Raw genomic sequence first — 14,073 nt, 5'->3', positions numbered from 1 at the left:
TTATCCACCATCCTTTTGCGAGTGTCGTTGGTCCTTTCTCTTGGTGTTTGGCCAGGGTGGGTGGTACTGATGACTAGGAGCAATGGCGATGGCAATGACGATGGAAAGTCTGTAATTGAAATGAGAAAAATAGCAAATTAAAAACTAAAAAAGGCATAACTCTGTCAAAAATGCCTTAATTTGCATTCGGAAAGCGGCGTTATGTTAGTTTTTATAAGGTTAACAAACCTGCATACTTAGTTAGAAATTGAAAATTTTATCAAATTTTGAGAATTTTAATGATGTAACCCCTTATCGAATTTCGAAAAAATCACACAAAAATTTTTCCCTCCGAACTCCGGAGCCAACTCGGCTTAAACGATTCGCCTGCTGATGCTGATCAAGAATATATATGATTTATAGGGTCGGAAATGATTCCTTCGATGAGTTTCAAGCTTCTGACTGAAATTTTAATACCCTGCATAACTTTGAAAATTCATAACTCGGTCAAGAATGCATTAATTTTACTTTTGAAACGGTTTTATGTTAGTTTTTATAAGGTTAACAACTCTGCATACTAACCCCTTATCGAATTTCGAAAAAATCACAAAAAAAATTTTTTTCTTCTGGACTTGGCCAGAAAGATGCGCCTGTTAATGCTGATCAAGAATATATATGGTTTATGGGGTCGGAAATGACTCCTTCAATGCGTAATGAGCTTCGGACTGGAAATAAAATACCCTGCAAGGGTATAAGGATACTAAAATAATTGTCATTTTTTGTTTAAATTTTTTAAAAATTATAGATAAGTATTTTAGCAAAACTGAGTATGCAGTATTGAGCTTATTTCAATTATCCCACCCAAAAAAAAAATAAAGCCACATCCTCCTCATCACCAAAAATAACACATGTTTTAAGGTTTATTATTTATTTCAGCTTTAAATAAATAACAGAAGAAAAGGTGAGGCATGTGGGAATGTCGGAGGTCGTTCCCAGTGGTTTCGGCTCGGTCTTGGTCGCATCCTCCTCGTGCTGATCCTCCTTGCCAACGCTCTCTATCTCGCCATCGGCATCCGCATTCAGTTCCTGCCAGCTTGCTGCAATTAAATTTAGAAAAAAAGGGTGCGATTTATTTTGATATTTTTTTGGGGGAAAAAAACATGAAATTCAACAACAATCTATTATTACAACAAAGTTAATATTAAATTAAATTGTATTTAATTTAAACCCGAATCGAAATTAACGCCTTTTTGTCTGAATTATAATATTTTTAAATATATTGTTGATGGCAAATATATTGTGAATTATTTTTAAAGCCCATATACTACTTAAATGTTGTTTTTAAATTTTTAAATTTTAGATTTTATATTTAATAAAGCAAAAAATGGATATATTAATGGAAAACTGAAACCTTTTTCACCTGCCCTAATGGTTTTCTTATCAGCTACAGCTTAGAGCTTGAACCTCATCAAAGCTAAGGCCATAAGCTCTCCTGTCCTGGCCAAATCTGAGCCATTTTCGCCACCATTTACTCCGAAAAGCTCCTGGCTTCGATCCGAGCCTCCTCTGTTGGTTAACAGAAGAGCCACCCTTGGAGGGGGGTGGTATCCTTTATCCTCCCACCGGGACCGGGAAGGGGCTGTGGCCCAGCTCCATGCTGATTGCCAGAAAGCCAAGCCATGTTCAGCCGCCGCTAGTTCCAGTGCAAATCATTGGGAACTCCCGCTGGGCATAAACTCCACACCCCACACCCCACAACCCCCATTGAAGTAAAAACAAGCGGAATTTTTGTGTTATATTTTATGTTAAACATTTATTTCATTATGTTTTCGGATGTCCTAATGCGGTCTGTCTGCCACCAGGCACACGCCGCCCACTGGTGGCTGGCCACCCGCCAGGATCCATCATCAATCAAGTGGCTCTGGTGGCTATCTGGTGACAGAACGAAGGGAAAGCTAAGCGGAGGGAAAGGGGACAGGATTCAAGGGAGAGAGGAAGGTAGGCAGAGTCCAGCTCGTAAAGTGGAAAAGATTGAGAAGAGAATTGGGTTCGTCCAGGTGGGGGCTTGGGAGTTGGTTGCTGTTAATGCCTAGATATTTATTCGTGTACTCACATAGAAATGCATCACATTTATGTTTAGTTTTTTTTTTTTTGTTTAGTTTAGTTTAGTTTAGTTAGTAGCTTGGCTTGTCAAAGCAACAACACACACTGACATCAATATAACATATATCTCTATATGGATATAGTATATGGTTAGCGTTTTACATCAATAAATTCTTGTTTATTCATTGTTGAAATGTATTTCAATGCTGCATTATTATATATTGTAGACACAGATATACACGGCTATGTAATCGGTATTGTATATAGTGTAATGCCTTGGATATTCTTGTTCTCTTAAAGATCTAAACATTAAAAATCGTAGATTTCCTTGATCTCCTTCCCTCCTGACAACTGGCATTTAGCATCTGGAATACCTCTTCTCAAAAACTATAGCTATTCATAGAGACTACTGTTCGGAACAATGCTGGATTTCTATCATATTCTGCCTGCCCAGTGCCCGCCTTCGCCTTTCTCTTAATTAACTTAGTACTTCCAATAATATATGTTTTTGGCTCTCTGGCTGTGTTTAAATGGGTTTAAGTGATGGGTAAATACTCTTTCTTTTGTCAGTTTGAAACCGCACACAAATGTATATAGGCTTTAGGTTGTTCTTGTGTTGTGTTTTGCCCTTTTTGGCCTCTGTAAGATTTCATTTGTCGCTTGTAAATACACATCAAACATTTAATATTCGGTAAATATATATATGTTTATGTGTATGTGTATGTATGCGATTAATTAGGTAATTGCCGAGCCACCCTAAGGGTGTCGATACATCGAGTACTTGTACATGCATATGGACTTGACATTCACTTACGTCTCTACAGTAAATATATATTTATTTTGGATGTGTTTTTTGGGTTGGCTTGCTCTTAAACTTTGCTTTTCTTACCTTTTGCAACCCCTATTTCAGAGCTAATACTGGCATAGCCTCCCAAGAACATCTTCAATATCATCAATTTCAACGCATTGCATGGCTAATATCAAATGATAAACCTTACAGGCTAGTGACTACATCTAGCTCGGCTTCAAGTTCAACTCGTTCGTCGGTTTCGCCTAACGCTTCCGCTTTCGATTTCGTTCAATCTGCTAAAATTTCACCCTTAATTCATTGTCCTGATTCCTAGGGAATGCCAAAAGCTAACTAATACATCAATGTGCCAGCCATTCGAATGTCCTAAGCCCTATGTCCTAACACGCTACTGGTTACTCGCTCTTCGCTGGTCGTTTGGCTCTCGTCAGGCTTGGTAGCTCGTCGTCACTCGTCTTTGTTTTACTTGCTCCTTATTTCTATTGACTCGCTACTCTCGCTGCTGGTTACTCGCTCATTGCTGGTCTCTCGTCAGGCTTTGTCCTTGGTTTATTTTGTAGCTCGTCACTCGTTGCTGCTCTCCTTTCACCTAAGCTCTATTGATTTGCTACTCTCAGGCTTTGTCCCTCGCTTGTAGCTCGTCGCTCTTGGCTTTTCTCCTTTTTTTTTGGAAACCTTCAACCTGCTTAAAAACAACTTTAAGTTAAGCTCCTGCCTTATTCCTCATTCCTCCCTCCTTACATACATATATCATTTATCCTGCCTCCTAACTTGTGACTTTTGAAACCGGAACTGAAACATTTTCGTTTTAAATGTACATTCGGTTAATTACTTTGCTAGCTCTTCAATTCTCTGGATTCTCTGGATCCGGATCAACTGCTTTAAATACAAATCAAACTGCAGAAGGAGATGGACTCCTTCTTAAGCCTCCTACTAACTATATCTTAATTTTGATAGAAATGTATGTGCTTGTGTGTCCAGAAGTAGCAAGTCAAGATTTACAAGATGCAAGAGCGGGTTGCAGGCTGGCATCGATCTGATATCAAAACAAAAATGGAAATAAAATAGGGATTTTGATTTCGATTTCGATTTCGATTTAAGAAGGGAATAAACCTGGATTAAAACTTAAGACCAGATCGATGCCAGTCTCGCCTTAATTAGGGATCTGGGGAAGCGGAACTGAAAGGACTCGCTGCGGCCTCCTCTACGGCTTTCTCTTGCGCTTGGCAAACATCTGGGACCACAATCAGAATCACACATTCGATGACTTGGGCACTGCGCCGGTCTGGGCACCAGGGCCTCGGGCGCGGCCCTCTGGCTGCTCTCGCTGCTCCTGCCGCTCCCTCTGCTCCTGCTGCACCTCGTCGCGATCGGGCGATACCTGCTCCAGATGTATCTGAACAATGTGCTCCTCCTCCTCGTCCTCGGCGGTGGGGCCCTGCTCCTCCAAATCACGAGCCAAAGTCTCGCTGCGCTGCAGGCGACGCTTGTGAGAGCCATTCCTTGGAACCGGCACTCGGATATTGAACTCATCATCCACGCTCTCGATCCTGTCCAGATGCGAAGCACTTTGAGCCTGAGCTGCTGCTGCAGCTGCGGCGGCAGCAGCACTGGTGGAGGGTCCATCGCCAATCTCAGCAGCAGCTGCTGCATTGGAGGCTGCCTGCCGCCGCCCATTTCTCTTGCCCACGGGCACATCCTGCAGAGCCAGGCGCTCCATCTCCAGACGCAGCTCACCCAGCGTGGCCGAGGCAAAGCCAGGACGCTGGGTCTCATCCACATGGACAAGGACAAAGGGCAGCTTCAGCGACAACTCGCCGCCCATGCCGCTAAGGGTGAGCTTCACCTTGACATAGTACGAAACGTAGATGGCAAAGACATTGCGCTCCTCGGTGCCGCCGGATGAATTCGAATTGCCAGAGGGATTGGCCGCCTGAATCTGCTGGCAGGCCGGTGCCTGGTACTGGTGCGGATGGGGTGTCACCAAAGCGGGACTGGCCAGCGGATGGCCGGCCAACAGCTGGGCATTTTGGAATACAAAGTGCGGCGATCGAATGGCCGAGGCGGCAATGGCACCGGTGATCTCCTCCGGCTCAGTGCTACGCTGCAGTGTATCCTCTAAAGCAATCCAGTTCTTGGTGGGACCACGTTGCGGCCGAAGCTTGACCACCGTGTTCAGGGAGGCTCCGGCGGCCACGGTGCGATCCACCGGTGGTGTTATGTTATCCGAGTCGGCGACCACGTTCTTGAACTTGCCATTGTTGAACATGCACACGTCCACGTGCTGGATGGCGCAGACCTAAGGGAAGAGAGAAGAGCAGAGAAGGGTTTTGAGTGAGAGAGAGAGAGATGTGGGTTATGGGACGGAGGAGGGTTTTCTGGGGCATATGAAAAGGTCATCTTGGGAGTTAAGGGAGGCAACAGAAGGCAGGCGACCTTGCGGTTAATGTCCGCCACCCAGGACTCCACCTGAAGAAGCCAATCCAAGTCCAAGTCCTGGGCAATTGCAGGGCCTCACACAACAGGCTTTAGTCAATTGGGAATCGATGGGGCAGTGGTTCAAGGGAATACTCTGCTTTAAAAGCTTAAAGGATAACAAATTCCAAGCAATAATAAAGCTAGTTTTAATTTATAAATATTATTTAGAATTTAAGTAAACTTTCTTAAAGAAAATAAATAAATACAAATAGTAATAAGTCTCCTCTAGGCCAGAAGAAAGCTTCAAAATCATTCTTTTCATTGAGAAAGTTAAATTAAAATAACGATTTTCTTTAAAAAAAAGTTAAATTAAAGTCTAAATTATATTTATAATTTAACGAATAAATATATACAAAACCCCCAAATAATTATATTTAACAAATAAATAAGCCTCCTTTTAACCAAAAGACAGACAGAAAGAAAGAAGAGCATCCTGTTCCCGGTTTGACTATTTATTATCCAAAATCCCGTCTGGTTTTCTTTTTTTTTTTTTGGGCCCCCTTGGGTCCTGTTTGCCTTTGGATAAGCGCAAACGATGTCGAACATTATTTTATGGCCTCGGCCGAAATGTCTCTGGCCCAATCTCCCACCCAATCAACGATAATGCACTCAATTACCGGCCATTCAAGTGGCCGTGCAGGCAAAAGCCAAAAGGAAAAACAAGGCGAAATAACAAATTAAACCCAGAATTGCCCTCATTTATTGACGTTGCCCCATCAGAGTCGATTTCTGGCGGTGGCAAATGTCGGCGTTGACCTGCTGTCACTGCTCTTTATGTGCAATTTGGCCATCAAACAAAGGGAAAAGTCACAAAGGAAAAGGAAAACCACCATACATGACTAGGATTTCTCATGAGCAAAGTTTTGGTTTCACGAAAAAAACGTATTTAACATTGATTTTATATGTAATACATTTTCTAGATTTGTTTTTTAATATTTTAATAAAATTTTGACATAAAATCCTTCATGAAAATCTTCCCTGCTCAGCCTGAATTATTTTTGTTATTAATAAAGAATTTAACATAGATTTTATTTCTGGCTTTGTAAAGGTAAATCAATCGTGAAATAAATTTCAAAAATATATAAGCTGTGTTTTCTATATATTTTTGTATATTAAAAATAAATCCTGACATAGAATCCTTCTTGAATTTCCTTCTGGCTTATCCTAGATTATTATCCTCATTAATATCTCTTTGAAAACCAGGCAAAAGTGTCTCTAAATTGAATCCCAGACACACATTATAAAAACATACAAGTATAAATTACAATAAATTAATATATCCCCCCTGAGAAACACACCTGTGAATTTCCCTTTCATTTCATCTCTAGGAATATGCCAGGACTTTTGAGTCGCGAGTTTTGCTTTACGAAAGGATCCCCGGCTTAGCCCCGACTCCAGGGCATGTGCTGGATTTCTCAGGGAGAGCACAATGTAGAGGAACTCTCCTCCACGTGGCCTGACTTCAAAGGACGAAATGCCAGGCGATTCCATGCCATTTCACTCCGTCCTCAGCCATTGTTAGCGTTGCGGCACAGTCCGGCCACAGATCTAATCTGAGATATGCTTTTGGGTTCTCCAAAGAGATGGGTGAAGGGGGGGGGGGAGTAGGGTGTAAGGGTGTAAGGAAGCATCTTGGGAACTGGCACCCATCTAAAACTGGTCCCCAATCGAAATGAGCAATCAAAAATCTTTCATCGACTGTTTCAATTCACAATTTCATTCATTTCCCTCCTCCTCCTCCTCCTCCTCCCAGACAAGTACCCAGCAGAACAGATGACCAAGTTACCCAAGGACCCACCGCCGCCGCTGGTAACTTTTGACCTTTGTTGGGTGACTTTGGTGAAAAACACACAAAAAGTACAAAGCAATCTCGGGCACACACACAAAAAATATACATATTTAATAAGGCGCAAAGTGCATGATGAAAATAAGGACAACGAGCCGCCGGGGGGAGCCGCCGGGGGGAGCCGCAGAAAAATACAAAATATATATATTTATATATCTAAAATACTATATATAAATGTGCGGGGGGTGCCATCAAATCAAATCGAATTATGCGACTGCATAAAAGATGGCAGCAACTTGTCACAAGGACGACAAGGACGACAAGGTTGTCCCTTGGAAATGTTATTTGCTGCTACAAGAAAACAATTTTGGAGGCATTGCGTTTGACAAACAGGAAGCCCCACAGACACCATTAATTATGCAGGCCAGATGTCCGTTTAGTTTTTCAGCTTTTTCAGTTTTTAAACTGGGGAAAACTGCTAACAATATAAAAAGGAAACTAACTTTGGGGAAGCCAAAAAGGTATTCAAACCTTAAAGGATTGTTTTAGAAAAGAACAATAAAGATAGCTGAAAGTATTTGAAAAGGAAGTCTAATAACAAGTTTTTTAATATGAAAAATCAGTTTAAATAATATTTTTTTCTGGGTGAAGGAGCCATTTCCGACCCCATAAATCATATATATTCGTGATCAGCATCAACAGCAGAATCGATTTAGCCATGTCAGAAGAAAACAAATTTTTTTGAGATTTTTTCAAAATTCGATAAGGGGTTACATCATTAAAATTATCAAAAAATCGAAAAACATAAAAATTTAAATTAAGTAAGCAGATTTATTAACCTTTTAAAAACTAAGATAAAACTGCTTTCCGAATTAAATTTAAAACATTTTTGGCTGAGTTATAGATTTTTAAAATTTTGGTTATTTCTCAAAATCATCCAAAAAATTCCATAATTTTTTTTTTAATTTTTAAAAGATTTACTTCGTTTAAACTCTCAAAAATTGACAAAAAAAAATTGAATTTAAAAATCCCTAAAATTTTGTATGCAGATTTATTAACTTAAAAAAAAGAAAAACTAAGACAAAACCCCTTTTCGAATTGAATTTAAGACATTTTTGGCTGAGTTATAAATTTTTTAAATTTAGATTTTTGTCAAAAAAATCATCAAAAAATTGTATAAATAAAAGAAATTCTATAAATAATATAAATTAATTAATTAAAAAAAAGAAATAAAATATAAACAAAATTTCTTTCTTGTTTTTCTAGATTTTGTCTTAAAAAAATGTCTTTTGAGCTAGTAAAAAATATAAAATAAAGGCAAAGAGTGCCCCAACTTCTGATTCAAGTTAATCCCAGAGGTCACTGGTTTTTAATTAATCTTTTATTGCTGAAGGAAGGAACAGGGAGCAAGGAGCAGAGAGCAGGAGCAAGGAGCCAGTAACAAGTGTGTTGTCCTTGGGGAACGCTTTAAAGTCACCACCCCCATCCCATCCCCCCCCCTCGATTGATATATTGAGTTTGGCGGATCGTTATTTACGCCCGCAGACAAGTCGCTGCCATGTGTAAATGTCATAACTTGTATCTGTCGCTGACTGTGTACCGACCAGGACCGTCTGTCCTCTATTCATCGGCGAACAACAATGTGCTGTGAAAATACAGCGGTTACAATAAAAATAAACAATAACATTTGATGGAGGGGAGGAGGGATGACGGGCATCATAAAACATTTTTCAATGCGCACTCAAAGTCCTGGATGTAGACTACTCCTTGTTCTGGAGAACTTGCTGCCGTCTGCACTCTGCCATTTGGATGCCATTTCATTCCATTCGATTCGATTCGATTCGATTGTCTCCTGTCAGGCTCGAGCTGTGTTTGCGTTATGCATTTTGCATTAGCCTCAAAGTTCCATTTCCATTTCTTGCGGCTTTGCTTGGGCCTTGTACCCCACCTCGTATGCGTAATATCCGGTGCGTAATTAAAAGGGGAGGGACACCTGTGACTTGTAATGATCGAAATGCCTATGAAAGAGGTCCTGCAGGAGCTAAGTAAGGCTATTCAAGGTCCTTTTAAGGTTTTTTGAAGTTTAAAATGATCAGTAAATAATAATTAATAAATAAGGAAGGTATAACTAGAAGCCAGTTACTTGAAATTGAAGATTTAGCTTGAGGATAATTCAACTCAACACCCTTAACCAGCAGCTTAACCTTGACTTAATTCACCAAGATAAAAGATTTCCCTTTCAGACACATTTTTCCCCTTTTACAAAGTAACTAAAACTGTGCAAAGCAGATTAGTTCTGGTTGCTGCGGCAATCGTACTTAGCGTTTTGCATAACGCCCAACGTGTCCTGCGGTTACGTTCACCTGTCGTCCTCAATCCCAGCACAGCTGACCACGAATGTGTTGGCGTGTGCGTGTGTGGGTAGGTAAGCTCAGAGCTCTCAGAGTCCAAGCGGAGGAGGTGACAATGCCAGGTTCCACGAGGGAATTCGGTAATTCGGAAATTCAAAATGGGATAAAACGAGTGAGAGAGCTGGTGGAAGGTTTTCAGGATTAGGCCAAAGCCAGTCGCAATGCGAAACTGTAGCCTACTTTTGTGTGTGTGTCCCATTTTCCCCTTTAAATACAAAATGTCCTTGGAGGAGGGATGCCTGAGCCTGAGCCTGCAATCGAAAAGGTAGGTGGTAGTGGGTGCCTTTGGGGCACAATAAAAGCCCGAGACGAGGAGGTAGGGTGGTTGGTTAAAGCCCATAAAATGTATAAACACAATTTTCACTTCAACTGAGTCTGAGTCTTTTGCCAGCCTTTCACTTTGTTGCAATGGCAACTTTCTGGGCCTCCTTTTCCAGGATTTCTTTCTGTTTTTTTTTGAAGTTTGTGTGCTTGTGTGTGTATTTTTGTGTAGTGTGTTTAAAGCATCAATTGAATCCTTAGAAATCCCTAGGATTTCGTTAGAACTTCAACCTTCAACAGGGGACACCTGGAGTATGCTTAATCCTGGCTGACAATATACCTTGCAATAATTCGAAAATTATCTTAGATAATTGATTTAACAGCTATAATCCCTTACAGAGCTAAGACAATGGATAGAGGGAGGTGGTAGCTGAAGGCTTCCTGACCCCGTGACATTATCCTTGTCCCCGTTGCGCATCGAGAGTCACTGCTGTCGAGTGGCTTTGATTAACTGTCATAAGTATGACTTCAGGGGGCGGGCAGATTCCCCTTCGTTAGCGTCAAGCTAAACAGCTTATGTGCTCCACGAGGGGTCGGTGCATTACATTCCCCAGGACAATGCACATACGTAATTCGGATTTTTCCCAAGGGCCAACTGCTGTTGCTGCTCCTGCTCCTGCTCCCTTATCCTTCGGCCCAAGCAGTCAATTATCAACAGCAAAACGAGGTAATTTCGCATCACTTGCTGCAAATTCTATTGTTTACGAAATAATCGCATTACCCCAGGGGGGCGTACGAACTCTCTAAACAAATTGAAGGATGCTAAACTGGTCCTGATTGGCAGGGCAGGTTTGTGTTTCTGATGGGGGGATTCATTTCCTTTTGTGTTTCAGGCAATTTAAACTTTAAAACTGGCCAACTGAATTCCATCAATTATGGTATTTGCAGACTTTAACTTAAGATCATTAACTAAATTTAAATAAAGTTACAAATTAAAAAAGTTATCAAAAAAGAGCTGTAGGTTCTTGGCCAAATAAAGATAATAGAAAATAGAAAACAGAGGCCATAATCAGGACTCTTAAGGGGGTTTATTCGGTTCAAAATGAGACACTTTTAAAAAATTTGTTGTGGCAAATCGGTCAAAGTTAGCAGTTAGATCAAAAAGCAACAGTTTGCCAGGACCACATTGCGTATACGTTATATTCATGGCTCAACCACAAACACAACATTGTTGAGGGTTGCCTGCATAATCAAGGATCAAAAGCAACATGGTTGAGGGTAAGTATAAAAGAGCTAATTGATGGGGCAAGGAAATTGGAATATATACCAAGTAAAGCCAAGGGAATGGTAAAGAAAATCCTTATAAAAAAACATAGAAAAAACTCCCCCAACTTACCCGAACTTTGCGAACCGTCTTGCGGCTGTCGTTGCGTATCTGAACGGTCACATTGACATCCTCGCCATGCGTGTACCAGCCCTTATCCAGGCTGGCCCTTAGACCCACGCGTCCATCATGAAGCAGAAAGGGTTTGTCCACAGAGCCCTGGGGTCCACCGCAAGGACCCACGCTGACGCCGCCAATCCCACCAGTTACTCCAGCGCCAGTATGCGGTGGCAACATGCTGTCACAGTGCTGAAAATTAAATATATATAGTAATTCCTGGAAGAGAACTACTATTCCCTCTACTCACCTCCTGAAAGGACTTGCTGTAGTTGTGAAATGGATCATTTGGACACTTTTCGATCTCGCTCTTGCTGCGCCCAAAGCGACCGCTGAAGCGAAAGGATTTCGGTGAGAGGCGCAGCTTGGGAAAGGAGTCACCACGCTCGGACTTGGCCTTTTGCTTGGAACCGCTGGCCGGCTGCGAATGGGAATGGGAGTGGGGATGATTGCAGGATTGCTGCTGCTGCTGCTGCTGTTCACCGCCTCCCCCCTCGGCACTGGTGGGGGGCGTGGCACTGGCCGGCGGTGACTGAGCGCCGCCATGCTGACCGCCAGCAAAGGCGGCAAAGTGTTCGGGAGCCAAGTTCTGGTGAAAGACATCCGTGCGATAGATGACCCGGACGCCCATTTTGACGGAGGCGCGACGATGGAACTTCTCATCGGTCTTGTCGGCTGGAGGATCACAGAAAGAAGGAGGATCCCGGTGGGGAAAGAAAAGAAAAAAAAGAAAAGGAAACAGATTAGTAAATTAATTCTAGGAAATGTCCTTTCTTTGCCGCTGCCATTGCCGCTAAGCTTTATTTATTTTAGTTTTTATTTATTTTTTAGTTTGTTTTAAGGATCTCCAAAGCGTATCCTGCTTAATTTCAGGTCTTAATTTTGTGTGAGGTCAGGTCCGTCGTTAGTCCGAATGCCAAATGATCATGAATGCGAGTTGTTTTTAGTTTTGCGGTTTTAATTTTTGCCCCAGGCAGGCAGGCGGCTACTTGAATGGATTGAAGGTCCTTTAAAGGCTGTTTACATATCATTTATTCCTTGGGGAAAGTATTTAATATGTAGACAGCCTCTATGTGGGCTGACTTTATATGAAATATAGAGCTGGAAATTAATCGATTTACAGGAAATCGATTTTTTTCTTCTAAAAAATCTATTATAATCGATTAATATAGGGAAATAATTAATTTGTTTATATATATATTTTATTATTAATTTTATTTATTATTTCGTATGTATTGCCATTATCGATTATACTCGATTATGATCGAAATAAATCGAAACCGGTAATAATTTTAATTATATTAAAAAAAAAATCGATTAATTGATTATAAAATCGATTTAATTTCCAGCTCTAATGGAACAAATCGGAATGAAACATTTAGAAATGAAAGAGAGGTGTGAGTAACTGAGATGGATAGATGGAGAATGCAGGTGGGGAGTGGGAATAGCGGCAAGAGAGGTTCAACATCAAGAGAGATTAATCACAACGATGGGTAGGGAGGATCAGGATACACTGAGAGAGGAAAAGATACAAAGAGAGATAAAGAGAGAGAGAGAGCAAGCTACAACACCAAGAAACAAAATGGAATGGAACGGTTACGGATACGACAACGAGTTCTGACCGGAAATAGAGACACAGAGAGAGAGAGAGAGATTCCTCTAGCTGAACAAGACAATATCCACATCCATATTCACATTCACATCCACATCCACTGCCGCCCCCACCTGCTGCTTACCTTCGGGGGCCGTGCACATACACGCACAGCAGCCGCGGCAGAATAGCTCGAGGAGCCACCGGGTCAGCAGATTGGGACGCTTATGCCTGATCTTGGGGGCCGCGGCTCATATGGGCTCATCGTCGCTAAGGGACTCTATGGGAATATTGGATAAGGGGGGCGATACGAACGATATATGTATGTATATACGGGCTGAGATGAGGGGCGTGCGATAATGAAAATGGATGTACAGTACAGTTTCCCTTTCAACCCATAAACATATTTGGCAAGTACTTGAATCAAAAACCAAAGTAAGTAATCGGAAATTGTAGGGACAATGGGGAAATTTCGAAAGGAGGAAGCTGGACATGGCTGTGTGGTTCAAATCGCACAGATCTGTAATTAAAGTAGCTCCTCCAGACTCCATTCTACACAATGGCCATGCTTTTGTTGGTCCTTGAGAGCAGCACGTCTTCCTGCAATCCTGCTGACGGCTGCCCCCTGGCTGATGGCGTATAATTATGGAGGAGGAGCAGGAGGAGCAGGAGGAGCAGGAGGAGCAGGAGGAGCAGGAGGAGCAGGAGCAGGAGCAGGAGAAGGTGCCTGGAGCGGGAGAGCTTTGCATGCTAGATGCCACAATGGGACAAGTGACAGGACCACGACCACAACCAGGACTCGTCTTAGCTGGCGGCAAGTCGCACACTTTCATTTAACAGGATATTGCATATCGCAGGCATGTCCCGGTCAGCGAGAAAAAAATACAAAGAATCTCGGACAGGGCCGCGGGGTGCCACGGAGCAACTGAAACAATATCAACTCAATCCCAATCTGGGAATCCCAATCTGAATCTGAATCTGAATCTGGATCACAGCCAACAGCCTCGCCCCGTGAAAGCATTTAATATTGATTTTATTTTTTATTAATTTTCGCTGTCCACTTTCTCCAAGCAAAATCAAAGAAAACAAAAAAAAAAAAAAAGAGAAGCAAGAAATATCGCTTAAATTGAGTGTTTCAGGAGTGAGGATTGCCAGCTACTCAGTGTCCTTTGACAGGAGTTTAAATCAAGCACAAAACTAAGGCAAATCAATAAT

At 41.7% G+C, this 14,073-nt stretch overlaps 1 protein-coding gene across 1 annotated transcript in view; it reads right to left on the bottom strand.

Annotated features, from left to right (window-relative positions):
* Nucleotides 1-3,833: 3,833 nt before the first annotated feature.
* Nucleotides 3,834-14,073, bottom strand: part of LOC108083816 (uncharacterized) — a 50,704-nt gene continuing 40,464 nt past the window's right edge. Inside the window, exons 6-8 of the mRNA XM_070288273.1 lie at nucleotides 11,518-11,942; nucleotides 11,223-11,459; nucleotides 3,834-5,189 (exon numbers count right to left, since the gene is read on the bottom strand). Of these exons, the coding sequence (XP_070144374.1) occupies nucleotides 4,143-5,189; nucleotides 11,223-11,459; nucleotides 11,518-11,942 (1,709 nt within the window). The 3' untranslated portion in view covers nucleotides 3,834-4,142. The remainder of the gene's footprint in view (nucleotides 5,190-11,222; nucleotides 11,460-11,517; nucleotides 11,943-14,073) is intronic.

This window comes from Drosophila kikkawai, chromosome X, assembly GCF_030179895.1.
Source record: "Drosophila kikkawai strain 14028-0561.14 chromosome X, DkikHiC1v2, whole genome shotgun sequence".
NCBI lineage: Eukaryota > Metazoa > Arthropoda > Insecta > Diptera > Drosophilidae > Drosophila > Drosophila kikkawai.
The sequence above is the reverse complement of the archived record's forward strand: the minus strand, read 5'-3'. Positions and strand labels throughout refer to the sequence as shown.